Source organism: Excalfactoria chinensis, chromosome 2 (genome assembly GCF_039878825.1).
Source record: "Excalfactoria chinensis isolate bCotChi1 chromosome 2, bCotChi1.hap2, whole genome shotgun sequence".
In the NCBI taxonomy this organism is placed as follows: domain Eukaryota; kingdom Metazoa; phylum Chordata; class Aves; order Galliformes; family Phasianidae; genus Excalfactoria; species Excalfactoria chinensis.
In genome coordinates, this window is record NC_092826.1 from 122,500,375 (window position 1) to 122,527,651 (window position 27,277).

General features: G+C 41.5%; 2 protein-coding genes across 2 annotated transcripts in view; both read right to left on the reverse strand.

Annotated features, from left to right (window-relative positions):
* The window catches only part of ITGA8 (integrin subunit alpha 8), a 93,843-nt gene extending 86,577 nt beyond the window's left edge, over nt 1–7,266 (reverse strand). Inside the window, exons 1-2 of the mRNA XM_072330194.1 lie at nt 6,889–7,266; nt 6,629–6,753 (exon numbers count right to left, since the gene is read on the reverse strand). Of these exons, the coding sequence (XP_072186295.1) occupies nt 6,629–6,753; nt 6,889–7,052 (289 nt within the window). The 5' untranslated portion in view covers nt 7,053–7,266. The remainder of the gene's footprint in view (nt 1–6,628; nt 6,754–6,888) is intronic.
* A 5,072-nt stretch (nt 7,267–12,338) lies between these two features.
* The window catches only part of MINDY3 (MINDY lysine 48 deubiquitinase 3), a 45,933-nt gene continuing 30,994 nt past the window's right edge, over nt 12,339–27,277 (reverse strand). The window contains exons 11-15 of the mRNA XM_072328491.1: nt 22,191–22,263; nt 20,629–20,701; nt 17,371–17,458; nt 13,913–13,984; nt 12,339–13,409 (exon numbers count right to left, since the gene is read on the reverse strand). Coding sequence (XP_072184592.1) covers nt 13,260–13,409; nt 13,913–13,984; nt 17,371–17,458; nt 20,629–20,701; nt 22,191–22,263 — 456 coding nt within the window. The 3' untranslated portion in view covers nt 12,339–13,259. The remainder of the gene's footprint in view (nt 13,410–13,912; nt 13,985–17,370; nt 17,459–20,628; nt 20,702–22,190; nt 22,264–27,277) is intronic.

Sequence of the window (27,277 nt, forward strand, 5' to 3'; positions counted from 1 at the left end):
TCTCTCTTGGTGTTCTTTATGAGGATCTGAGGCCTGCATACTATGGCTCTACAGCTATACTTCTGTGAGCAACAACAGCTTGGCTTGCATTCAGGTTGCACAGAGATGCCATATCTTCTGGAGGAACATGTCTGGCCCCTTCTAGAACTAAGAGCAAGGCTATCTCGTATCCTGATACATGATGCCAGCACAAGGAGAGCTGGGCCACAGGGCAGCAGCTGGGCCAGGCACACAGCACTCAGGCCTGCCTGCAGCACTGCCCAGTGGTGCCTGAGCCCCAGCTGGATCACCTCAGAGCCAGCCCAGGAGCTCTTCCAGATGCTCAGCAGTCTGGATGACTCTCAGACTTGGCTTAAATGACAGCCCTGGAGTCACTCTCGATTATACTGGCTAAGACAGTACTGCAAGCTAAGGACCAGACAAGCAAGAGCATGCAAAGAGCAGTGATGCCTGTATTTAGATTTAGGTGCAAAGACAAAATTAAGCATCTTAGCAACCCTAAATAATCTCATTTTTTGCTGCAGGAGCCAAAACTCCCATGCACTGCTGTTACCCTGCAATCCAGCTTAAGGGGCAGTACTGCAGACAGGGAAACACGGGTCTCAGAATCAGTGTTCCTTTCTCCACTGTTCTGGACTTGAGCTACCTGGGGCTACCAAAGGGAAGGAGGCCTCTGTAGTATCTGGACAAGAATCCAGACAGAAAAAAACAAACCTATGCAAGAACAACAGTACAGAGGTTCATTTCTAGGAAGTGAAGCCTGAACCTGGAATAAATGTAAATGCAAATCCACCATATACACATATGACTAAATCTGGCACTTTCTACAGGTCCTATAGAGCTGATTTCCAGATGCTGATTGTGGCTCATTGTGGTTCATTCGGTTATTGAGAACTAATAGTAAAAAGTCAGCATCCCCTGTCCATGTAAGGACATGCAAAACCCCTGCACAGCGAGGAGAGCTGCCTCTGTTTTTATATTTATCTGATACTGCAAACATCTATTTAATTTCTGGTTTTGCATCATGCCTTAGATTCTACTCATGTGAGTTGTTTTAATTTGATAGATGCTATCAGATCATAACTAAAGAGCGTTATTTGGACTTTCATTCCATGAATCAAGAAAAAAAAACAAAAAAACAAAAAAAGAATCATCAAACCCAACAGGATTCTTTGCCTGTGTACAATCTGATCAAAAACAAACCAAGACCTCAGGGCATGAACCAACACAGCTAAGGCTATTTTTTTCCCTTATTTAGATAACGTTGAGATTTACAAAAGAAACTGACAAGGGCCCATGATAAATCAGAATGCTACAAGTGAACCGTGAGGCTCCAGATAAGGTCTTTCTGGCATATTCACTGAAATGTGTCAGCATTTAAAAGTACAACTAAATTCTCCCTCGGCATTTTCTCTTGAGATGTAAAGTTTCTTTTACAACAGGATTCTAAGTTCTCCTCAGAATCTTACCAACTTTACAGCTAATGATTTTTTCATGTTACTAAATCTCTTGAGTCCCACTATACATCCTTTCCTTATACAGTACCTGGGTTCTGTTACCATCAGCTCAACTGCTGGCCAAATTAGCTCATGATTTTAATCAACTGCACATTGGGCCGTGACTGACCTCCATTCCCCTTACCTGTTCTTCTTCAGAGTCTGCCCAAATTCTCTCCTGTTAGTTTAGAAAATATACCTTATTTTTCTAACACTGGTGAAGATGACTGACAGTGAAGGCAGCACTATAGTGAGCTCTGGAGATTTAGGGCAAGTGTTTACAATTCTGCCCTCGGAGCTAATTTAAAACACGAGAACTTGTTCCAGTTTGTTTAGCACTACCATTAAAAATAACCATTATAATGAATTCCTGAAATATGAAGTATTAGTTTTTTAACAGCTCTCAAATGCAACAGTGTATTTCAGGGGGCATTAAAGTTTTCTCCTGGCTTCAAGATGCTTTAGTACTTCAGAAGTTCCCCATTTAATCAAAGAGGGAGAGCTTTCTTCGTATTGCTCTCCTGCTACCTCTTCTGGCAGCCTTAAGGAAAAGCATCCCGATGAAACACGAGGACTTGGAGCTGTACCTCAGTGCGAGGCAGAAATGGTCATGGTAAAAAACTTTTCATAACGGAGAAAATGAAAAGGAATAGTTAGTTATGTGTAGATGAGAGAAGGAATCCAGATCGTATCTCCTCACTATAATCCCAACGCTTCTTCCCCTGTCCTCCCATCAAGTTTCAAAGACTATCTCTGCCTTCCACTGCAGTGCAATAGGAAGGAACAAGGAAGAGACCCTGCCCTTCAGTCCGTATTTCCTCAAGTAAGGGAATACTGAAAACCCTTCCATTAGACCTTACATCAGTCCCTTGCTGCAAAGAAATTGGTTAAAGCACTGGTTGTGTTCTAAGGGGCAATGCTTTCAGCTTTCTCCCAGCCTTGGCTCCAGCACCGAGGTTTCGGGAGCTCTGAGGGACTGCAGAGTCAGTGCTGCATCAGCAGGAGGAAACAGTTTCTGTTAAAGCCCCTTCTTGGCTGCAGGCCATATCACTGGTCCATTCATATGGGAATGTCCTGCTACATGACTTGTGTATTGATGGATGGACTCAACTCCCAATGCATGCCAAAATTTCATCTTCCTTCTTCCTCTGCCCCCTGGCAGAAACAATCTATTACATCAAGAGGACTAATTACTGACGTAAGTTTGCAAGCAGATATCCTCAGTGCTTTGGAAATGTCTGGACTGAATAATCTGCAGAACAAATACAGTGGCCTGAGGAGATTAGTGCCACTCTGTGAGAATTCCCAGTAGAACAATAGCAGGTAAGTGGTAGGACTTTCAGGCACAAGCTGTGGATAGTCCTGAGCCTCTGCTAAGTCTGCCATCTTCTCATTGGAATAGCTTAGTCCACAAACACATCCACATTAACACAAGTTAAGCAGCTGCTTATAGCACTCAGACCAGCTTCACTCCAAGGGGAAAATCTAAAGTTGCCTTACACCAGCGTTGGGATGGCAGGTCCAGAGGGGCTTCACACCTCTGTTCTCCCTTCAGGAGTCCGTGGTGCAGAGGACAAAGATTAGCTTTCCTTAAAATAAACTTGTAGTTATCTTCAAAATAGGAAGATGTTGCTCAGAAGAAAATAAAACTGTCAGTGTTACAGACTGCAGGGCCAAAGTCCATCCTGTCTCAGTGCTCACCGTCCTAGTGTTAACCCAATGTAGCCTCAGTTGTTCACTAAGGTGTCTATCAACCACCCAGTTCCCTCAAATCATTCTCTGAAAACAATTCTTTCCTCTGTCTGAAGTAATACACGCATTCATTCAATAAACACGTTGGAATCAGTAAAACAAGGGAAAAATATAAATTAGTACAAAGCAAGCCCACACCTGTAATGCCTCAATATTAGGAAATGGTTAGAAACTTGACTGAAGTCATCACAGAAAACTGGTCATTGCCATCGCTTCTTAAATTTAGGAGGAACAAGATATGAATAGCTCTAAGACAAATAATATCAATACATTTGCAAATGACAGAAACCTTGAAATTAGATCCATTTTCCTTCTGGAAACTGTGAAATAATCTTTATGAAGTTATGAAAGAGTTTCATTGGTTAGGTGTCCACCTCTCCACCAGCCAACATTGGCCCTATGACATTGCAGGATGACTTGCAATGACCACACACTCCAGCACCTGCAGTTGGCAGCAGAGATGCTCAGTTTGTGAGGTAATTCCAGCCCTGATGCAATCAAAAAGACTATGACATCTTTGCTAAAAGGGTCCTCATTCATTCAGTGAACATTCCTGAACTCTGATGGCTGCTGTTGGCAGGAGAAAGTCCAAATAACATCCAAGTGCACTGTACGCATAATGTCACAGAGCACTACTACACGGAGCTATCAGATCTGGTTTAGTGACTTGTGGTAGCAATGGTAATGGGAGGATGGCTGGATTGGATGAGCTTGTAGGTCCTTTCCAACCTTGTGATTCTACGATTTGTGCATCCAGCCCTCAGAAACAGAAGACATCTAAAGCCTTCATACTCGTATTTGAGTGGTGATATTAAGTTAGTGGTTTTCAACCATTTGCATTTGTTGATCTCTTGAATTTTTTGGCTATAGTAGAAATCTCACAGTTTCTGTGAGTGCAGAAATTTCACATCCCTATGTTGGGCTATAGATTGCACAAACCTACTTTTCTTTAACAAATTCTTTAGAAGTCCTCTATTGAACTCTTGTGGTGAACAATACTGATTTAATAGGTTCTTTTCTTAATGGCTCATGCTGCCTGTTGAGTGTTACACTACACTCGTGCTTCCTTTCCAGCTCCCCTCAATATTTACTTCTGATGTTAATTAAAAGCGCTGTCAGTGATTCAGAAGTTCTACTTCTTTTGCCGTGCTTGATGAACCCGATTGAAAGAGCTGACACTGTTTGGTTACATTCAAGAAAACAGTACTTAACAAGGAAGCTTTGTATAAAAATATATCAAAATGAGACTTCCCAGCCTTGAAGCATCTTTATGTACCATTCCTGCCTCAGAAAGCCTTCACCACAGCCTTTCAAGACTATGAGGCTTGAAGCACTCATCTCTGAAGCTAAAGACCTAGAGCTGAATGCTCAGTCTTTTAACAATTAGCTGCTGTTGTGGCTTTAGCAGAAAGGAGTTTCTTCTGGTTCAGGCACTGGAGGAAGATGGAAAAAAAAACCACAACCAACATCCCACATGGTCTCTGTCAACCTGGACTCGCTTTGTTTCTGTCTCTCAGAATAAACATAAAAATGGGAATATCAATACAAAAGGGCAGTAATGGCAATTCTCAGTGATGTTGAAGGGAGAAGGCGCTGTGAGTACAAGGTGCCAGTGCAAGAAAGGGCCACAATTTGAAAATCCCACTAATACTGAAAAGGAGCGTTTAACTACAGCTTGGCACACAGTGCAAAGAGGCTCCGATGGGAACTGCACGTAAAGACAAGCTGAAGTAGACTCATCCAAGCTGGAGCTCACATGGACTGCCCTGGGATGAGTGTGGTAAAGATGGAAGACTTGCTCCAGGATGTAAAGTATTTTGGAGAGAAAAAAGTGAACACCATATATATGTACTACAGGAAAATGAACAATCCATGGACCATTCTGGAGATGGTCTTTGTGTTTCTGGCACTGAAAAGCAGGTGTTCTTACAAGCTATGCAAATGTTCCTGGGGTTCTTGTCTATGAGGCCAGCACTGAGTTGTGTGAAATGACACCTTAATTGCCCTTGGTACCTGAATTGGACATGCAGTGGTGACTCTGCCAGACTCACCTGTGCTGCAGTCACACATCCATGCACAGTGCATTTATGTTCACACAGTGGGCATCTTGCCTAACTTCAACTGTCTGCAAGTCAGGTGTCTATCCAGAGGATACAATACGCTTCAGGGAGACTGAAGGAACAATGCTTTGGAGAGGCTGAGCTCTCTGCCCTCTCTGGACATGGTACAGCACAAAGCCGTGTAGCTGTTCATGGGGAGCTGGACTAGATGCCTTTTAAGGGTCCTTTCCAACTAACCATTCTATGATTCCTTGATGCTGGCTCAAACTGGTAGCATCTCTATTCAAATACTACACCTACAAATAGGGGTATGGAGTTGCCCTAAGCCTCTTCAGTGAACTCTTCTGGAGTTTCCCAGAGGAAAGCCAGATGTCATTCTGCTTTTCATCACCAGATTGTCATTCATTTTCCAAAACTCCCATTAAAAAGCAATGGGATTTTCACTTGTTATGAAAGTTTTCTAATCAAATCTACAAGTAATTTGTATAGATAATATATTCACCTTCTGGTACACGAACTATCTAACCCTAAGATGGAAAGAAAGGAATATTTGCTCTACTAATTATATTAGTATTACAATAAAGATAGGGAAGGCATTCTACGTCCATACATTCCCCTTTACATACAAGTTATGATCAACATCATGCTACACACCCAAGTATCCACATGCACATCCAATACTGCACCCAGAGCAGGAACGTGGAGTGTGTCTGGAAGAACGTCCAGATATGAGGAGAGTTCTGAGTAGGGTTTGCAGTGATGAACACAGCCATGGGATGTGTGGCTGGCTGGGGGTGGAAGGGGAAGGACTGCACTCACTTGCCTCACTTAAGCTCTTCTAATTCAACCTAATTATTAATTAATTATATTCTATTATTAATTAATTCTAATTCTTAGAAAAAGGCTGAACTGCATTGCATTTGCATTTAAACACACCATAAATGCTAAGATTAAATACAACGTAAAGAATCACAACTTCTGTTCAACGACTAAACTGTCAAACTTTGCCTAAATGAAACCAATCCATTTTTATGTCCCTGGGAACACTCAGTTTAAAGTATTTTCAAGACCTATAAAGAGACAACAGAAAACATAAAAAGCCTGACTTGCTTAAGACGTGTGTTCTCCCTAATTAAATAGGAAACATCTGTCTTGGGATTTTGGAAGCGGCTACGATCTACCCACACTGAGCCTAAACCAGCCTGCATCCAGCCCGAGCTGCTCTAGAGGAGAACCCTCGTTGTCTGCCGAGCAAGCAGCGGCTCCCGGCTCGCTCCATCCGCCCCAGCCGCGCGGTGCCCGGCCCCGCAGAGCACTTACTGGTGTTATCGAAGGGGATCTGCCTGCAGCGCGCGGCCGGCCAGCCGCAGTGGTACACCGCTCCTCCTTCCACGATGTCCGGCTGCGTGGTGTTGGCTCGGGGAGCTCCCACCAGGACGCTGACCCTGCGGAGCACGCTCGCGAATCACCGGCGGAGCGGGGGGCTCGGCGCCGCCGCGGGGCCGGGGCTTGTCACACCCCGCCGCCCCCGCCCCGGGATTCACCCCCGCAGCCCGCCCGCCGCCAGCACCGGCACTCACGTGCTGGGCTCGGGGATGTAGAAGTCCACCGAGTACCCGAAGTAGCTGCCGGGCGGCCCGCTGTACACCGTCAGCTTCTCCTCGTCCAGGTTGAAGGCCGACGCCGGCGCGCAGAGCAGGGCTGACAGCAGGAGCAGCGGGCGCGGCGGCTGCCGGCGCGGCATCCTCGTCCCCTGCGCGGCTCGCGGCGGCCGGGAGCAGCTCCGGAGCGGCGCAGCGCTGGGCTGCCTGCGGCGGGGCGGGCGGCTGGAGGGCGGCTCGGCCCCGTTCGCCCCGCCGCGCCGGGCGGAGAGCCGAGCTCCGGCGCCTCCTGGCGGCCCGTTGGAGAGGAAGGGAGGGAGAGTTGGAGGTGAGGCCGCGCTTCGGTGCCTTGCCGAACTCCGGCGTCTGCACGGCGGAGCTGCGGCTCGCGGTGCTCTTAACTTTCCCCCTTAGCTCAGCCCAGCTGTCACCCTGCGTGCGCAGCCGCTCCGCGGCTGATGGTTTCCACGTGAAATGTCCCTCCGCTTCCAGTATGTTCAGGATTTTGAACTGAAGGGTCTGATAACTGAACAGTGCCTTTTAGGCAGCGTGAACACATGGAAAAAAAAATAGACCTTCATCAGACTGTTATGCAACTGCCAATGTGGGCATTAAATATATATATATATGCAAAACCCCCAAATCTCTTACCACAGAACAGATGTAAACCCAACCCCATCCTTCAGAACGCATTAGTGTCTTAGAGTGGCTCATGTTACCATAGAACAGTAGAAGCGAAGAACAATTTGGTTTGGAAGGGATCGTAGACACCCCTGTGCCGTGGGCAGGACTGATCAAGATGCCCAGGACCACATCCTTGAGCATGTCCAGGGACGGGGCACCCAGAGCTCCTCTGGACAGCAGTGCCAGTGCCTCGCTATCCTCCCAGTAAAGAATCTTCACCTAACACCTAACCTAAATCTTCCCTCTTTTAAACTATTATCCCGTCTGCCATCAATACGTGCCTTAGTCAGAAGTCCATCCTTCTTATAGGCCACTTTTAAACATTGAAAGACTGCAGTGGGATCTCCCCAGAGCCTTTTCTTCTAGAGGCTGAACAGCACCAGTGCCATCAGCCCTTCGACAACAGCAGAGTGCTTTGGCCCTCTGAGCATCCTTATGGTTCCCTCTGGATGGTGTTCCTTCCTTCTCTAGTGTTGAGCACACTGCACAGCGTGGTGTCATCCGCAAAATTCCTGAGGGTGCCCTTGATCCCACTGTCCGTATCAGTTATAAAGATATCAGACTGTATCAGTCCCAACACGGACCCCTGAGGCACACCACTGGTCACTGGACTCTGAGCTGTTCACCTCATCTTTCTGGATGTGGTCACCATTAGCAGCTAGGAATTTCCTCTCTAAGTGTCTCTGTTGGTGCTTGCCTGCCCATAAAACCTTGCTCAGCTGCAGGGAGGACCTTACATTGGCACAGAGGGCTGTGCTGCTGTGGGCTCACCCCAGAGCTCAGTGCAGAGCAGGCGTCATGCCTCCTTCAGCATAGAAACAACGCTGCATTGCTGAAAGTTGCTCTGAATTGAGCTTTAAGAAAGCTCCTCTTACAGGTTCTTCATCAAAGCCATTAATAACGATGAGGCTGCCTAGTGCCCATTTTGAACTGTTTTACCCCAGTGAGCCTCAGAGCAGTGCTGTAGCTGTATTTTTAAGGACATATGGTCTGATTTTTGGGTGCTTCTATGTGGAGCCAGGAGTTGGAGTCGATGATCCTTATGGGTTCCTTCCAATGCAGGATATGCCTTGACTCTGTGTAAAAGCATGTCTGCCTGATAACGCTCCCTTCCCCAGCAAGACTAAACGAGACAAGGCACTGCATCTCCAAGGGATGCAATTCTTTTCTTTTTTTCCTGATCTATTCAAAGATAGGAGGAAAACAAACCAAAACAAAGAAGCCAACATGTAAATTTCTGCTCAGTCCACTCTGAGCAAAAAGATTTGTTTTGCAGCATTTATAATAGAGATGTGTCCAAAAATATCAGAGAAGGTTCAGAAAAAATTGAGAACATTCGGACTGAAAGCCACTTATAAACATACACCAGCAGAGCATACCTATGAAAGCAGAGTTGTTTGTTTTGTTCTGAGGCTCTGGTTTCTTTACTTTTGTGTTTGTTTTATTTTAAGTGCTTTACGGCAAGATTAATCTGATAAGATGGACATTCCTGCTCATGAAAACAGAGCAGTGTTTATTTCCATCAATAGACGACCTGCAGCTGGACCACATGTCTGTAATACTCCTTAATTCTTTTACTGACTTACTCCTCCTATTAGAGCAAAACATAACTGCTGAGGTTACTTGGCTATTTTACATTGGACAAGGGCCGCTCAGAGATCTAAGCACCACCAATAACCTCAGAAGTACCTCAATGACTTGTGGGGGTATCGCCTGCCCTTACAAGTCACGCACTTCCAAAGCAACTGAAGGCAACTGAAAGTTGTGTGCCATGATACTGCACACACAGAAATTCAGCCACTGTAAATGTTGCATTACACAATGTAATCATAGAATCACAGAAGCATAGATTGGCCTGAGTTGAAAAGGACCACAATGATCATCCGGTTTCAGCCCCCTGTTGTGTGCAGGGTCACACAGCCACATCCAGCCTGGCCTGGAATGCCTGCAGGGATGGGGCATCCACAGCCTCCTTGGGGAACCTGTTCCAGTGCCTCACCACCCTCTGTGTGAAAAACTTCCACCTAATATCTAACCTAAATCTTCCCTGTCTCACTTTAAAACCATTCCCCCTTGACCTACCACTATCAACCCATGTAAACAGCCATTCCCCCTCCTGTTTATCCTCACACTCCACGTACTGGAAGGCCACAATGAGGTCTCCCTGGAGCCTTCTCTTCTCCAAGCTACACAAGCCCAGTTCCCCCAACCTTTCCTCTTGGGAGAGGTGCTCCAGCCCTCTGATCATCTTAGTGGCCCTACTCTGGCCCCACTGCAAGAGCTCCACATCCTTCCTGTACTGGGGGCCCCAGGCCTGGACACAGTACTCATCTTATTTAAAACAACAAGGGTCAGTTTTGCAGGGTATGCAGTACATTCTGGTGCTGTGTCCATCTATTGTAGTTATGGCTCATTAATCCAGCTGCAAACTGCTGAGAGTTGACACGGATGAAAAATGGGAGAGGCACAGAAAGAACACAGGCAGTTCTAACATGCTCCTCTCTTCCTGCTTGTGTGAAGTATGTACCACTGGAGCTGCTTAGTGTAAACATTGCTCGCTTTTTTCTTTTTCACTCTCAAATAAAGAGATGTGAGTGTAGGACAATCCAACTCGATTCCAACAGCTAAATGACAGATCTACTCATCGCATCTCTATAAAGCAGAGAAACCACTAAATGCACATATTCTGAACTGTTGCCAGAAAGGAGAGTCATTTCTCCTTCATCTGTTCAGTGACATCAGCTCTAAGATCTCTGCATTTAGACAACTGGCACGTTACCCTAAATAACCTACATCTGTTCCAGCTATTGGAAACTTATTCCAGATTTGGGTTCCCCAGACTTTAAAACTGCCTGCACTGGACTGCACAGTTCAAACAGCTGCCCCAGATGTTGTTGGACTGAAGTCTGGTGGCCCAACACACCAATTGCTTTGAATACTGCACTTGTCTTAATGGGCTCTGATCAGGAGCCAAGAGAGCAAGCCTTTATCGGCCTCTTTGGCTAAATGCTCTTAAAGTCATTATAAACCTATTTACTGTACAGGAGAAGGAGAAGGTCAGACACAGAACCAAATAATTTGCACAGACTATATGATCTTCCTGGTGTGAATTTGTACAGCTTGCATTATAGGCAGTAGGTGAAGTTATCATTACGGTCTTAAAAATAAATCAGTAAAGCTTCTACAGAAAGTTTTGCCTAAGTAAACCTCTTAACATTCCATACAAGCCTGTATTATGAAAGCTTTAATCTTACGTTATGCTACTACTTAGTAATCTATCTGCTAGCAGAAGTGTTTCAAAGAATCGTATGGGATTCTAACATAAATACTGTCAAAATTGATGCCAATTTTGCTGCTAGACTTTCCTAAAACATGCCATGACAGAAGCCACAGTGTCCAATTCCCACAGGAAGCTTAGCTATCCTCTTAGATATTCCCTGGTAACATCTTCTGTAGGCAGGAAACTTCCTAGACTACAATTAGAGCTGTTACCTATTGAATATGGTGTCACAAAGCAAGAGGATGAAATGAGAAAAATACGACCATGTCCGACAAAAAGCATGACTTAATAGCCTTGTTCTTGTCAGCTGCTGAATCTGAACACCTGCTTGCGTCTCCGAACTGAAAAGGATGAATTTCAGCCAATATGTGTGAGAGCAATTGAGTGAAGAAACACATTTGAGAGCAAAAAGCTTGATACACAATTGCTTGTAGCCAATTCAATTGATTAATAAATAGCAAACTCTTTAAGCGGTACTTTCGTTTGCTAGATTCCCTCAGATTAATAACTGTATTAATAAAAGACCCTTTCTCTTCTCCCCATGTGCTGGTTGCTGGGACGTGAATTCAGGATGATGTGCCAACAAATGATTTTCTGCACTAAGTTTTGAACTTCACCCCTGCAAACACTGTCCAAGTTAAAAATCTCAGCAAAAGTAATCCATATATGAAAAGCATCAAGACTAATTTGAGTATGAGCAAAGTCTTCTAGCCATCTAAGCAGAAGGAGGTTTCTTCTCTAGGGATCTCATGGAAATAGCTTTTGTCTATTTCACACGATTAACCCAGCTGGCAATGTAACCCGAAGTCCAGCGAGCCTCAAGCCAGGCAGTTTGAAGGAAAGAAAGAAAGGAATAAGGGTTCGTTTAGCACACAAGGCATCTGCTGTTTTCTTCCTAGAGTACTAAGTTTTAAATGCTTGTACCTCACCTCAGTAGGGCTTCTAGTTTTATTTTTTTTTCTTTGACATGGAGCACACACTGTCTGACACCAGACTACAAAAGGCTGCCCATCATTCCAGCAGACTCAGTGAAAGCTGTGATGGGAAACACTGTATCAGAAGGTAAGACAGACTCCAGAATCTATGAAAAAGAACAAGAGAAGTGAACTGTCACAATCAAAGTCTGCAGATAATCTCTTTCTGGCATTACCATTTACCTTACAGTGTAAGCTCTCCAATGAAGGTTTCCTCCTGAAAATACATAGGCTATCTTTGATTGTGTCAGCTTGTTCTTCTGTATGATGATCATTCCGGAGTCACATGTATACGGAAAGAAATTTTAAACAGGAGAAAATAATTTTGAATGTGAATTTCAGCCCTGGTGGCAATAATGGAGGCACATCAGTTGCTGTTAGGATGCAATCATCCCTGCCCCCTCCACACCAAAGGCATCTCAAAACCTCACATTTCTAAACTCTCTCTTTCCATCATCTTAGGTAAAATTTTAAACATAAAAAAAGAGCATCAAGGTTCAAGGAAAAAATTTATTTCAGGGCTAACAAGTTGATAATAAATAAAGGAATATAATAATGTAGTAACAGATGTTCTCATGCACTTAACACATACAATAACGCTGGCTTACACTGCTGTTTGGACAAATTGAGAAGAGGTATTTGGCAATACTATGAGTTTGAATAGTTTAGAGATTATAGAGCAAGAAATTCCGCCGTTTTATTTATTTTTTACATTTTTATACAAATTCAAATAAATATTAATACATCTATTTTGCCTCAGATTTTTTTGTTCTGTTTTAACATGCCCGATAACTATGCCACAGTAATATACACCTGCCAAGAAAGAGTATTTATGTATTATACTTATTAATAGTCCTAGAAACGTATCGTATTCCTGTCACACTGTGCAAGCTCTTTAGGTAAAATTGGATTTTAGGAAATATTGCAGGAAGTTTAAACTCATTTAAACATATCGAGTGCAAAGGCCAGTCTAGTGCACACATCATGGTACTGTAATGTCAGCCAATTTAAATAATAAAACATGCCAATATGGATTCAGAAGCAGCTGAATATGTTTCAAAGATCTGACATCTTATATTCAGATTCTGCAATATCAGACATTCTTCAGTTCTTCATGAGATGGCAAAATAATGCTAAGACTTCATAAGTAGCCTTTTTATTTTTTAAGGATAATTCACATTAACAGTACTATGGCGGCTGAAAAAAAGACAAACTATTATAATAGAAATCAATCTGATTAAAAAATTAAATATTCCAATTAACACTGAAAAAGTGTTTGTAATCATTATTTACAATTCAATGATACCAGTGTATAACTTCACACAGTCAAAGTATACCACTTTCAAGCAAACACCAATCCCTATATCCCCTTCCAAGCATTCAACAGTAGCATGTCATTTACATCAAACCTATCAGTTTAAAGAAGGAGATCGATCTGTGGTCCACAGCAATTCTATATATGGCCATTTGGTTTGCAAGCAGCGTTTTACAGGAGTGTCATCAGTTTGCAGCATTGGTTCTTCAAAACCCATAACAACTGCTGTGCCTTCTACATACATGACCTGCCAAAATAAATCCAAATGTCAGTTGAGGCTTCCCTAAAACATAAGGTCGTACCTATTTGATGGTTTATTTGAAGAAATGTTTAGATATTGCATTGAGGGACACTGCTTAGTGGGACAGGTGGACAGTTGGGCTGGACAAAATTGAAGTTTGAGTTACACCTCCACTGTCCTTTACAGTTCAGATCCTACTTGTCACGATGAGCAAGCTCATCTATTCAAAAAGCATAGCTGAAGAGGTGCTGTTAAGCTAAGTGATCCAGTATGATGTCTAAAATATTACCAGTAGCAGGCAGAAGTTTCCAATTTCAAATACATCATTTTGCAATACAATTATTCAGTGTTCTTGAAAAAAACAAGAAACAGGCAAAAAAAAAAAAAGCTACAAAAAACTTTGCAGAGTATTTTACTTGTAACTACGCTCAGTTTTATAACTCCACACAGGGAGCGAGTTTTGTAGACTGATTGTTATTAAGGCCAGATTTAGATCATTTACGTCTTACCTTTTCATTATAGTTAGATTGCTTCAGTCCATTGTAATGGTAAACAGTAAACGACTCCGAAACCCTAGAGTCCTAGCAGAAAGAAAACTGTTAATGCCATGTACTATGCATACTGTGCCTTGATAGTGACTTCCCTTTATAATTAGACAAATGTGTTTAAACATGAAGACAACATGAAGACTATGAAACTGTAGAACTAGAAAACCATTTCTTTTACATTTTGTTCATCTTGTCTTTCTCATCACAAACAATTCAAAGATGTCAGTAAATTAGAAGATGACAAATCCCCTGCTATTTTCAAGACCTAGTAATGATTTTCTGTGTTCATCTGGACTCTAAATCACTTCAGTACTCAGCTGCCCTACTGCTTTATCTTTTCAAGTTAGACACCATCAGTAGCATCCACAGTCGTGTGCACCTATGACTGTTTGGATGTTACTAACTTAAATATTTACTGAAGATTAAATCCAGTCTCCACCCCTCCATTTGAAGCCTAAGAGTAATTTAAGCCCATGCCTGTCTAATTGTAAACTAATTCTGAGGACCCTGCTCAGAAGATGCCTAACAGTAGATGTACTGCAGTTGTCAACCTTTGCCACTCCAGGCGTTTAAGTGCTTCAGTCCTAAAAGGACTGAAAAGCCTCACGATGAACTGAGCTCAGAAACACAAAGTAGGTGTAATATCATCTCTTTCATACCTACCGGTTCAGGCTCTGAATAAAAGCTTATCCCTCTTTTAAGTACATGGCAGTAAATGCTGGAATGAGGACACAGCTGCTCTGGTTACAGCGCTTTCATCAGTTAATATAATACCCCTATTCATTTTTCTCCTCTAGAGGGACTCAAAAACCTTATCTAGCTACAGGTTTCACACAGCAAGCTAGGATACTTAGTGGAGGGAAGGCAGAGAAGAGAAAGGTAAGCAGTAACTCTTCTTACAGAAGTTCATTCACAGACACATATAAATTAGGCTTTGCAGTGAAGGAAATTGAGCACGTATTCTTTTCCCTGACGAGAGCATGCTCACCTCGAAGGAAGAGAAGTGCTGGTTTCCAGTTCCTGTCCCACAGATGTTAATAATTTTGTGTATGACCCAAAAAAGGACATACAGAGAAACTGGGGACTTCCCCTCTCTCCAAGCACTATCTGAGCACTAAGGAGTTATGCTTGCTCTCTCAATCTAAATGACCTTGGAAAATTTTTCATCTCAGTCAAGACCTTTGAATAGGAAAGTTGAAACCCTTTCTTGCTCTTGAGGCAGATTTAAGTACTTTCTAGGAGAAATTGGGAACTTGAACATTTTCAGCAAAAAGGAATTAAATCTGGTAGTCCTGACTGTTAGGTAATTGTTCAAATACTGTGTAAGGGGGAAATTATCAGCAACTCTAACCATCACTGGCATCTGCTATTTCCTCACAGTATTTTAAGACAAGACAGGAAAGAATCCTGAACTAGGTATCAGTATGGGGAGGGTTCCTTCTACCTGATCCTGAGCCACAGGCAGGTTTAGCGGCACATCCATGTCCTAAGCATTAATTCACTAACAGACAGTAGGAGTTTCCAGGCCAAACTATACTGACTGTTCAGACAGTACTCTTCAGACAGTAATACTTCCCATGTTTTGCACTAGGCCTAGCAACAGCTTGGGGGAAACTGAGTGGCAGGGAATAATATGCAATGGGGAAGTAGTGCTGACTTGTGGTCTCTAAACTGACAGCAGGTGAAGAGCTGCTCCACCAAGTCTTCAAGGGACTGAGGACAGACCTGCCCAGGACTACACAAAGCTTCTTTCTCCAGTTCCCCTTGGCCCTTGGGTTGAAAAGGACCTTAAAAATCATCTAATTTCAAACCCCCTGCTATGTGCAGGGTTGCCAACAACCAGACCAGTCTGCCCAGAGCCACATCCAGCCTGGTCTTGAATGCCTGAACAGGGCAACCTGTTCCAGTGCATCACTACCCTCTGAGTGAAAAATTTCCACCTAATATCTAACCTAAATCTTCCCTGTCTCAGTTTAAAACCATTCCCCCTTGACCTACCACTATCAACCCAAGTAAACAGCTATTCCCCCTCCTATTCATCCGCTCACTTCAAGTACTGGAAGGCTACAATGAGGTCTCCCTGGAGCCTTCTCTTCTCCTAGCTAAACAATCCCAGTTCCCTCAACCATTCCTCACAGGAGAGGTGCTCCAGCCCTCTGATCATCTTAGTGGCCTTTCTCTGGCCCCACTGCAAGAGCTCCACGTTGTTCCTGTACTGGGGACCCCAGGCCTGGACACAGCACTCCTCTTATTTAAAACAACTGTTGTCAACAGTATTTCTACTTCTGGATGTACAAATGAAAGGAAAAAGAAATAGCCAGCAATTACACACTGTGGACCTAATTTGTAAATCCAAAGCGAATGAACACTAACTCTTATTTGTTTTTTCTTCCTCCAGATGCTGAATCATCTCTTAATGATGCTCTTTCACTACCATCTTTGGCAGTGTATTCTTCTGAACGACTGACTAGGCTGTTTCATAGTGCAGTACTGTTTGGGTGTAGTACCCTGCATAACACAACAGTCTCGCTGAAGTTATTTTAAAAAATACGAGTTTCACATTTTCTTGGCTATAAAAATTAAGCCACAGAGTTTCAATTATATGCTAAGCCACAAAAGCTTCCAAAGGATTCCTCCTCTCAGCTCTTCTCGTGCTTCCAAAAACCCATCTTTCTGTCCCAAGGGAAACCCACTACCTTCTGCCAATACCAGCATTGGAACAAACCCCCACAAAACTGCTAAGATTGCTCTCATCCAGATCAGTTCCCCGTTCTGGTTTAATATGCATAAATATGTTCTTGGTGGAAGGAGCACGAGAGCAGGAAAATGCAACCCAGGTAAATGGGAGGAGAGCAGTGCTGGGTTAACACACACTTCTCAGAGGTGATGATTTCTTAATGAATATTTGGAAAAATACTTTCAAACTCTTGCTCTGTTTCATGCTAAACATAAATCTGTGATGATTTTTTTGTTAACTTTTTACATCATTAGAGATACACAAGTCATTTTAAATCTACTGCAACCTTTACCTATTTGCTTGCAACTCTAGCAGACATTTTTAATATTGATAGAGCCAAATTGGTCACTGCATTCTGAGAAAAAAATAAACTCCCTTTTCTGGGTAAAGAAGTGGTTAAACTTCATGTGCAAAGTAATTATGTATTTTCATACCTTAATTTTTGAACTTGGCACTACATGGAACTTCCTTTCAGTGTAAAGCTCACAAAATCAGGGGCATTTTGCAATAACAGAATCTACAGTTTATTTTGAAATATAAAAATGTTATTTGCCCATTATATAGGCCAGATAAATACAACACATTTTAGAACTATCTTTATGGTACTGGTAGATGGGTTTAATGACTCTCAAAGACAAGTTGAACAGACGCTACTCTGTAGCAATAAAGCTATATTGATTACCTGCTCAGGGAAGAATTCTTGCAGAAAGGGACCCAGTAATATGATGCCCAGCCCTTCTGGGTCTAATTTGGTCTTCATGAGGTTTACACTAAGAGAAAAACATTGGATATAAAAGTAAGATTAAAACATTTTTACTTTTGCATGACTAAATTGTTCTGTGCTACCACAGCACCGGCAGCCAAGTATATCAATAGTATTCTATTTTTACTCATCAGTGACAAATGCACCAGAACGGCACGCAAGTTGCCAAAACACTTATTTTTAAGTAATCCGTTATTTTAATTCAGATAAGCGATAATTCTGAAGGATCACCATATTTGGAGAAGTAATTTGAAACTCATATAGTCTAAAACACAGTTTATGGCCCAAAAGGCATTTTGCTGTCTTGTAAGCATTCTTGAGCTTAGATACATAAAACAGTCATCTCTTAAACAGCCCAGTAACTGCTGAACAACCTGTTTCTACACAGAGACTTGAATAATCTCCAAGATTTACTAAGTATACCAAAATAAAAGTTTAATCAACATATTTCATATTTACATTGTGCCCTTCATAGAAAAAAAATAAATTAAAAAAATATCAACAAGATTAGCAGTACACTGGACTAATCTGAAAACTTTACTGAATGAATGTAGTATGACCTTAGGTCATTACAACTAATACCAATTATACTTTCATGTTCCTACTTAACCAGTATATTTCTATAGACATCAGATTATTTGTAACTATCTTATCCTTCCCTCTACAAGTTGTACCATAAGTAAGAATGCCCTCACTGGGTAAAACCATCTGACTGCCTTGTGCAGTATCCTCTTTCTGGTACTGGACAGCAGAAGATGCTTATAATAGAGTACAACAGGGAAGCATACAGTGATATCCTTAGTTTACCCTCCCCATTTCGAGCAGTCTGCTGCTCAAAGACACCTTCAGTGAGAGGCAGATCCTAAAACACAGATACCTGTTTTCTCTTTCCATGCACGTGCCTAATTGGCTTCTGACCCATGTACTCCTGTCATTTAATCAACTCCACTCACATATTAAAATTAAAATAAGATTCTGTGAACAAGCATCTTATGTTTTGAAACTGCCACCTGCTAACCCACCTTATTTTTGTACTTGAGTAACAATGAACACTTGGTTTGATAAATAGAGAATGAATGTCATGCATTTTTACAATGGCATAATTCATAGATACTCCATTCCATATGTCATCTGTGAACTGCACTGATTTAAATCTAAGAACTCCTTCCTGAGTGGTAGCATCTAATTTGCAGTCCAACACTGTGCATGTACAAATCAAGACTGTGTACCATCAATTCACAGAACGTCTACTCTGAGACCTCCATCACCTTATCTTCTAGTAACTCCCGTTGCTCTCCCACATTAGTTTATTTTTTTTAATGTCTTGAAAACTTTTGTAGTGCTGTGAAGGAGCAAACCATCATATTAATCTTTACCTTTAAAATCTCACCTATGCCACAACAAACCTCACAGGTTAAGCAGAAATTCCCACAGGATTCCTCTAATGACAGCTCTCTACAAAATATATATATATATTTCTAATTTCTATCATTGGAATCACTTATCAATGTAGAACATAGCCTTTCTTCTTATTCCATATTTACAGATGATGTGGTTTCTCAGAAGCTTTTACTACAAGACTAAAAATCTTTACTATATCACATGCTATTTGCACAAACTTGTTTAATACTGAAATGGTTGATTCACTTGTTAATTCACAGCTGTTCTACAAAGTTTCCCCTCTATCCTTTGTAAGCTCCAAGCATGTTGTCTGATCATTATTGTACTCGATCAGAGAGAGTTTTTATTTAAATCCCAAACTAAAAGGTGTAAATAGCACTCTTGGAAGCAATGCCTTTCATTTACTTTAAAACCAACCAACCACCAGGAAAGCCTGAATGCTATTTGAAATGTGTAACTTATACTTCTATTCCTCTAAGCAGACAGGACAACTAAAAACAAAATATAATAGGTCCTCAACACAGTGATGTTGGACAATTTCTTTTACTTAAGAAGAAATGTTTCAAGACCAAATATTCTATGGTTTGATCTCCAGTGAGGTCTTTTCCACATAGCAGGCCTTTTACTGGCTCTTATATTTGATGTGGTAAGGACAACAAAACACATCAGGGTTATGCCACAGATGTCCCAAAGGCCATGCAGACAAATGAAAAAACTGCTCAGTACAGAAAGGGAACCCACTGAGGCAAGAGAATACAAAAGGCCAAAACAAAGCTCCTCAGACCTCTTCAATGAAGGATTTTTTTTCCCCTTTACAAAAATGCTGGTAATTTTCACTGTTTATTGACATGACACAAACGCTGGCATTTTGGTCACAGTTTATTCGGTTTTAGTTTCTTGACTGTCTTTTAATTTCAATTTTCACTCCTCTTCCCCACAGAGAACAGCCCAGTGAACTTCGTTGTAATTTGTAACATTGTAAAGGATAGAAAACCACTTCAATCAAATTTCATATGTCTGTGGTAAGTACGCTTGCAGTCTCCACAGCCATTCTACAAAAACCAATTACTTATATCACAATAAACTACAACACATGGTTACAAAAGAGCAGAACCATCTTTTGGAGATACAAAATAAAAAAGGTTGTCCAAGCACATCCATCCTTTCTGAGTTGAACATTTAGTGATAAACTTGATTGGAAGGTAAGCCTTGGCACTGAAGGTTTACTACTAGTACTAAACCTTAGTCCTGTCTTTCACATGATATACAAAATAAATTACCTTTTTCATTTAATAGCTTTGACTCTTACCCTAGAAACCAGGGTATCACTTCTTCAATTATATTACAACTATAATCACACGGTACTGGGTGCCTGAAAACAAGAATGTAATTGAAGCAGCTTCACTTCAAACTCTGCATGCGCATCCAACGCTTATCTGTTTTCAATATGCCTTCCAGTACACTGGTGTTATTTGTTTGTTTGTTTTTTCCACTGTTTCATTTTAGTCAACACACAGGAACTACTCAGAATAACTACCTCCTCAACATACAGTAATGACATAAGGATATTTCTTGTAGTCATCACTACTAAAGCTAGAGACATTTTAATTCTAATTCTTCTCTTCTGCTTCATTTAAAGTTGACCTAAGACCTCTAAAATAGCATCCTGTGCCCCAAGTACAGGCAAAAAAACCCCAACCAAACCACAAAAAAAAGTGAGAATAAAATGTGGTTAACTCATATCTCTGTACACAGAAATGTTATTATTATACTTACTATTCAGGATCTGAAACAAGGTCCAGAGCCTTCATTACATCTTCTAGGAGCGTGTCTGGTATAAAACCATTATCTGTAAAAGTAACAAAGTTCATTAGGAAAAGAAACAAAATGCTTTCCAGGAAAACAAATATTACTCAAACATAAATACTGTATATCTTTAAAACTGAACAACCAGTGGGGGGCTCTAGAAGGAACACAGATTTCTAACTGCTTTTTTAACACTTGAAAAAATAAAAAAAGGAATGTAATACAGAAATTGCAAGCTCATCATACATACACTTAGAAGCTTAATACTTGTTAAGATGTTGGTCTGTAGCGATCTCTTTGATATCATGGGGGTAATAAGTGCACATTTTCCCCCTTCTGAATAGTTATGATAATACCTGAATGTTAGACATTATCTGATTCCAAAATATGATTTTCAGTTTGTGCCATACACATTTAAGAACAAAATTTAATGAAAAGCAGTCATAGCAGATCAACTTCTTTATGAAAATGTAATACAAAAGACAACAAAATATACACAAGCTTTCCACTAATTACAGAGAATGCTGCTTCCTATCACACAATCTTGTACTTTCATAGAAGTAGTCTATGAAAGTCTTGTTTCCTTTCATAGAAGTAGTCCTCAGATAATTTCTTCTTTTCACTTGTAGATTAATTACTGTATTGAAAACTTACTGTTGTTAATAGCAAGTACTTAATTCTTCTAATAACTAGCTTGAACAGCCCAGGAATAAACAGAATATTATCATGGCATAGAAAGGACAATAGATTTGAAAGTGCAGTATTTGGAACATAATAATGGTTCTGTTTCTTTGAAGAGATTTTTAAAAATTATCAAGTCCGACTCCTCTGCAATGCAAAGAAATACCCATAACTAGATTAGGGTGCTCAGAGCCTGGTCCAGACTGATATCAAATGCCTACAAGGATGGGGCATCAACCACCTCTCTGGGCAACCTGCTCCAGTGCCTCACCACCCTAACTGCAAGACTTTATCCTTATACCCAACCTAAATCTCCCCTCTTTTAGTTTGAAATAATTTCCCTTCATACTATCACCACAGACCATGTCAGAGGGCCTGTCCTCTTCTTTCTTACAGCCCCCCTTTAGATATTGCTTTCAGGTCTCCCTGGAGTCTTCTCCAGGCTGAACAGCCCAAGCTCTCTCAGCCTATCCCCATAGGAGAGATGTTCATTATGATGGCCCTCCTCTGGATGCCCTTCAACACGTCTTTGTACTGAGTACTCCACCTCTGGATGCAGTATGCCAGGTGGGGCCTCACCAGAGCAGACTGGCAGGGTCAACTTCCTCACTCTGCTAGCCATGCTTCTTTTGATGCAGCCCAGGATACAATCAGCTTTCTGGGCTGCAAGGCCACAGCACTGCCCCATGTCCAGCTACTATCCACCAGTGTACACAAGCCCTTTTCTTGGCTTTGTTGAACCTTGTGACAATCCACAAAATTCTGCATCCGTTACAATTCAAAATTTGTATCCAAAGAATGAGTACATTTGGATCCAAAATTCTCACTTCTGAAAGAAGTACAGCCCTTACCCTCAGGGTCGTATGTCTGGAAAACTCTCCTAGCTTGTTCTGAAGGCGCTTCAGGAGCAACAAGAGCCATATCCTTAAGGGAAAAAAAGGTTTATTTCAGAACATACTTAAATTCAGATCCATGTTACTAAAGAAACATTGTACCATACTACACAGGTTTGGACCTTAAATTAAAGCAAATTCAAATATAAGAAGAACAACTGAAGGTACTCTGAAAACATTGACGACAGCGACTTAAAACTATCAATAAATATGTTAAAGGTTATTCAAATTTCTATGCAAACTTTATGTAAGCCTTTTCATGCAGAAATCATGGCACAGAAAAGCTACTAGGACACTATGTATTACTTAAAGATTTTGATATCTAGTATAACTGATAACAAATAATCTAGTATAACTGATAACACAAATAATCAGCCATGAAATTTAGTGAGTGTGCTACACATATGCTGGAGCAGATGGGAAATTTATTCATATAGAAAGCTGAAGGAAAAAGTTTTGAAGTCCATTCCACGGATTAGCAGAACACACATTTTTTAGGTGCATTATATAAAATCCCACACAATTTCAGTAGTAACTGCTCTAAAGGCTCATCGGTGACTTTTTCATCTCAAGTACAACTATGCTTTCCAATACTTACACACAAGGAAAGCATACCTATGTACTATTGTAAAATTAACAAAAACAAATCTATTTTTATGCCAAAACCACTGAAAAAGTGAAATTCAATGGTTATTCACACAAAATAAAATGATGGCAAAAAGGCTAAGAGATCCACCACATTCAACAACATCATTTAATTTAAAAGGTACAAAAGCATAACATTCAAAGAGAACTCGAAACACCAAATGCTGGTCACTAGGAGTACTTGAAGCACTGCTCTTGAAAAGCTGTGTCTCCTCATGGAAAGTTGTGATCACCTATATTGTTTTTTACATCACAAGGGAAATGAAAAGCCCGTGCAGAGAGAAACACTGCATTTGACAACGCCTTGCTGTAGTTTTCCTTCTTGTCAAAGTGGAAATGCAATGTTATCCACTCTGCTATGAACAGGCAACACAAGAAAAACAACAATACGTTGGTATACCTCTGAAATCAAACCAAACCTCAAAAATAACCTCATGTTATTTTTAACGTACAATGTGAAGAAACTGTATGAAGCAAATGTATTCTTCACAAGTCAAAATAGATAAATCTTATTTCCAGTTTCAGCTCAACTTTGCATTCTGGAACATAACTTAAAGGGAAAATTGTAACAATATCTGCTTACTATAAGTGGTACATATTAAACCAGAGTTCACTGTTTCAAGTTCCTATTAAAAGTAAATGTAGGACTGAAAGATGCATTGCGACCTATTGTTCTTTGCACAGATTAAGAAATCCGCTTCAGGGAAAGAACCAAATTCCACTCTTATCCAGTTTCTCTTAATAGCTGACTCCAAGTCAGCCAAGAATTTCAAGTATACACCTAATGGTACCTGGCTTGAACTTAAAAGCTTTGCTGAATGAAAGCCAGCTGTTCTAGGATATACAAAAAGGGTAACAAGCAACATAAAGCACTTCTAAAAATAACAGGCAAGTTTTATTTTGAATGCATGGAAGATAGAGCTGTAACTGGCATCAGATTACTGGCATCACAGGTTACAAAGTTCCCCTTATTGCCCTCCAAGGGACAGAGCAGTATTTGGTCCACAAAGGACTGCATTAGACAAAAAGTTCGGAGACCTGTCTGCTGATGCTCCATCTCACCAGTCCATTGCACATCCATTAAGGGCCATCCCACTGCTGCTTGACTGCTATGCAAAAACTGCATTACTAAGGAGCATGGTGCCTGGAGGGAAGGGTTAGGGTTTCATTTGCTGTGATCCGTTAAGGTATATCTATATGGCATCTGTGCATTCTGAATATCATACAGGCCTAGACACACAGTGCACAGAAAAAGAGCCAGCTGCTTGTCTTCACACTGCAGGCAAGGCATTCTGGAAGGTGCCCTTGTGTGCAGTATCAGACTTAGAGTGTTAGATCTTGCAGTGACAGGACTTCTGAACCCATCTTTATTTGTAACAGGCTGCTCTGCTGAGAAACCAGGACTATATATCCCACTGAACAATGCAATCTCCATCACAGAATCACAAAGAATCACAGAATAGCCCAGGATGGAAGGGACCTGAAGGATCATGATGCTCCAACCCCCCTGCCTGGCAGAACCACCAAACTTCCACATTTACTAGATCAAGTTGCCCAGGGCCCCATCCAACCTGGCCTTGAACAACTCCAGGAACAGGGCGTCCACAACGTCCTTGGGCAGCCTGTTCCAGGACCTTGCCACTCTCCTAGTGCAGAACTTCCCCCTAACATCCAACTTAAACCTTCCCTCTTTCAACTTAAAACCATTTCCCCTCGTCCTGCTATTATTGTCCCTTTCAAAGAGTTTACTCCCCTCTTGATTATAGGTTCCCTTCAGGTACTGAAAGGCTGCAATGAGGTCACCCTGATCATCACTTTGTACTCAAAGTGAAAAAGGGTACAGAAGCTAATTAGGAACTAATTAGGAAGTAGTAAATACAGGAATTAGGAAGTAAATACAGAACTAATTAGGAAGTAGTCCTTGCAATTTTTTACTACCTTCCTGATAAAAGCCACCTACAAATTGCTTGCTTAATTTAGTGGAAATATAAAACTACATTTTTCTATTACTATGGTATCAGCATAATGTGATTTTAAGATTCTGTAAACAGTATTAATTTAGAACAGAAAACTACTACATGAAAAATAGGCTAGTGGTTATATAAATGAATGATAAGCAAAGGACTTACAAAGCCCAGTCATTGAACAACATGCTTTCATATGTACTAATCAGACACTTCTGACAAACTCCACAGATAAGAAGGACTCAGAAAATGTGAGGATTAGAAAACAAATGTTTGTAAAGCCTTACAAAATGCAAAAATTACTTTTTTAAAAGGTTAATGAAAGATTTCCAGGAAATGTGGAACCCAAAGCTGTCCATATTTTCATATGATGGTGCTTGTGGTTTAAGTTTACTTCGTACTTATTGTTACACAAATGTGGAGAAGTCATAGAATCATAGAATCATAGAATTACTCAGGTTGGAAAAGACCTTGAAGATCATCAAGTCCAACCGCAGCCTAACCAGTAGCCTATCTCTTAAAAAACAACCACAAAACAATACCACAACAACAAACCTCTTCTAAGTCATATCCCTGAGTACCACATCCAAGCGGCTCTTAAACACATCCAGGGATGGCGATTCAACCACCTCCTTGGGGAGCCCATTCCAGTACCTAACCACCCTTTCTGTAAAGAAGTTCTTTCTAATATCCAACCTAAACTTGCCCTGGCGCAACTTGAGGCCATTTCCCCTCGTCCTGTCACAAGTCACTAGTGAGAATAGACCTGCCCCACTCTCACTGTAAGAACCTTTCAGGTACTGGAAGACAGCAATAAGGTCTCCCCTCAGCCTCCTCTTCCTCAGACTAAACAGCCCCAGCTTCCTTAGTCTCTCCTCATAGGGCTGATTCTCCAAGCCCTTAACAAGCCTCGTTGCCCTTCTCTGGACCTGCTCCAGTACCTCCATGTCCTTCTTGTGCTGAGGTGCCCAAAACTGGACACAGTACTCGAGGTGAGGCCTCACCAATGCTGAGTACAGGGGCAGGATGACTTCCTTAGTCCTGCTCACCACACCATTCCTGATACAAGCCAGGATGCCATTGGCCTTCTTGGCCACCTGGGCACACTGCTGGCTCATATTCAGCCGACTGTCCATCAGCACACCAAGGTCCCTTTCCGTCTGGGAGCTTTCCAGCCACACCTCCCCAAGCCTGTAGGATTGCCTGGGGTTGTTATGACCAAAATGCAGGACCCGACACTTGGCCCTGTTGAAACTCATTCCATTAACCTTGGCCCATCGATCAAGTCTATCCAGGTCTCTCTGTAGTGCCCTTCTCCCCTCAGGCAGATCAACACTCCCTCCCAGCTTAGTGTCGTCTGCGAACTTACTGAGGGTGCACTCAATCCCCTCATCCAAATCATCAATGAAGATGTTAAACAGAAGCGGCCCAAGCACCGAGCCCTGGGGGACGCCACTTGTGACCGGCCGCCAACTGGATTCCACTCCATTGACCACAACTCTCTGGGCCCGGCCATCCAACCAGTTCTTCACCCAGCGGAGCGTGCACCCATCCAAACCACGGGCAGCCATGATTTGCTTCCATGATTTGCTTCTTTCACGCCATTCAGACCCGCCATGTATTTCCATCATGTTCCCTTACCATAACTATCTCTTTTGCAGGATATACTGTACTTCTAGCATTTTTATTTTTATTTTATTTTTTGGTCAAGAAAACATTTATTTACAAGTACTGAAAAGTTTTCTAGAAGATTAAATTAAAATAGAGAAAAACCGTAACATCTACTTTTGTCTTCCTTAGGGAAAGGAAAGCCAAAGAGCTTACTTACAAGGTACAGTAACTCTACATGGTATCAAAATTCAGTAGTAACTGACTAACAAGAGATACAACTCTTCCATGCTAAACATGGGCTAAAATTCAAATTGAAAACAAGCCTAATATGAAGCCATACAATTTTAATAACATACAGAGATCAACACAATTATTTTTATGCTGCCAAACAGAGCAGTTGCTGTACCAAGCTGAGCAGTTGTTGAGGAGATGCTACACCAAAAGGGGTACATTATCCTACAATGGAACACTGAAGTGATTATTTAATGTACATACATTGTAAAATTTGAGAACGTGTGACTAAGTCTTAAGTAAGAGATCTGGAATACCACAGAATTGGAAAGGTTTCATTTTTGGGGGCAGTATTAAGGAATACAGCAAACGAGAACAATTTAAAATAGTTTAAAATAGTTACCAGTTTAGAATCGACGCCAGAGTATACAGAGCTTATGGGCAATCCAATGACCAGTGATTTCTACATTTGGGATTTAACTCTATGAACGTGACATTTTAATGGTAAGTTCTCATGAAAGACTAAGCAGCTCATGGAAACAACGTCACAAGTGAGTTTCCCCGGTATGGAAGGATATTACCAATGTACCTTTC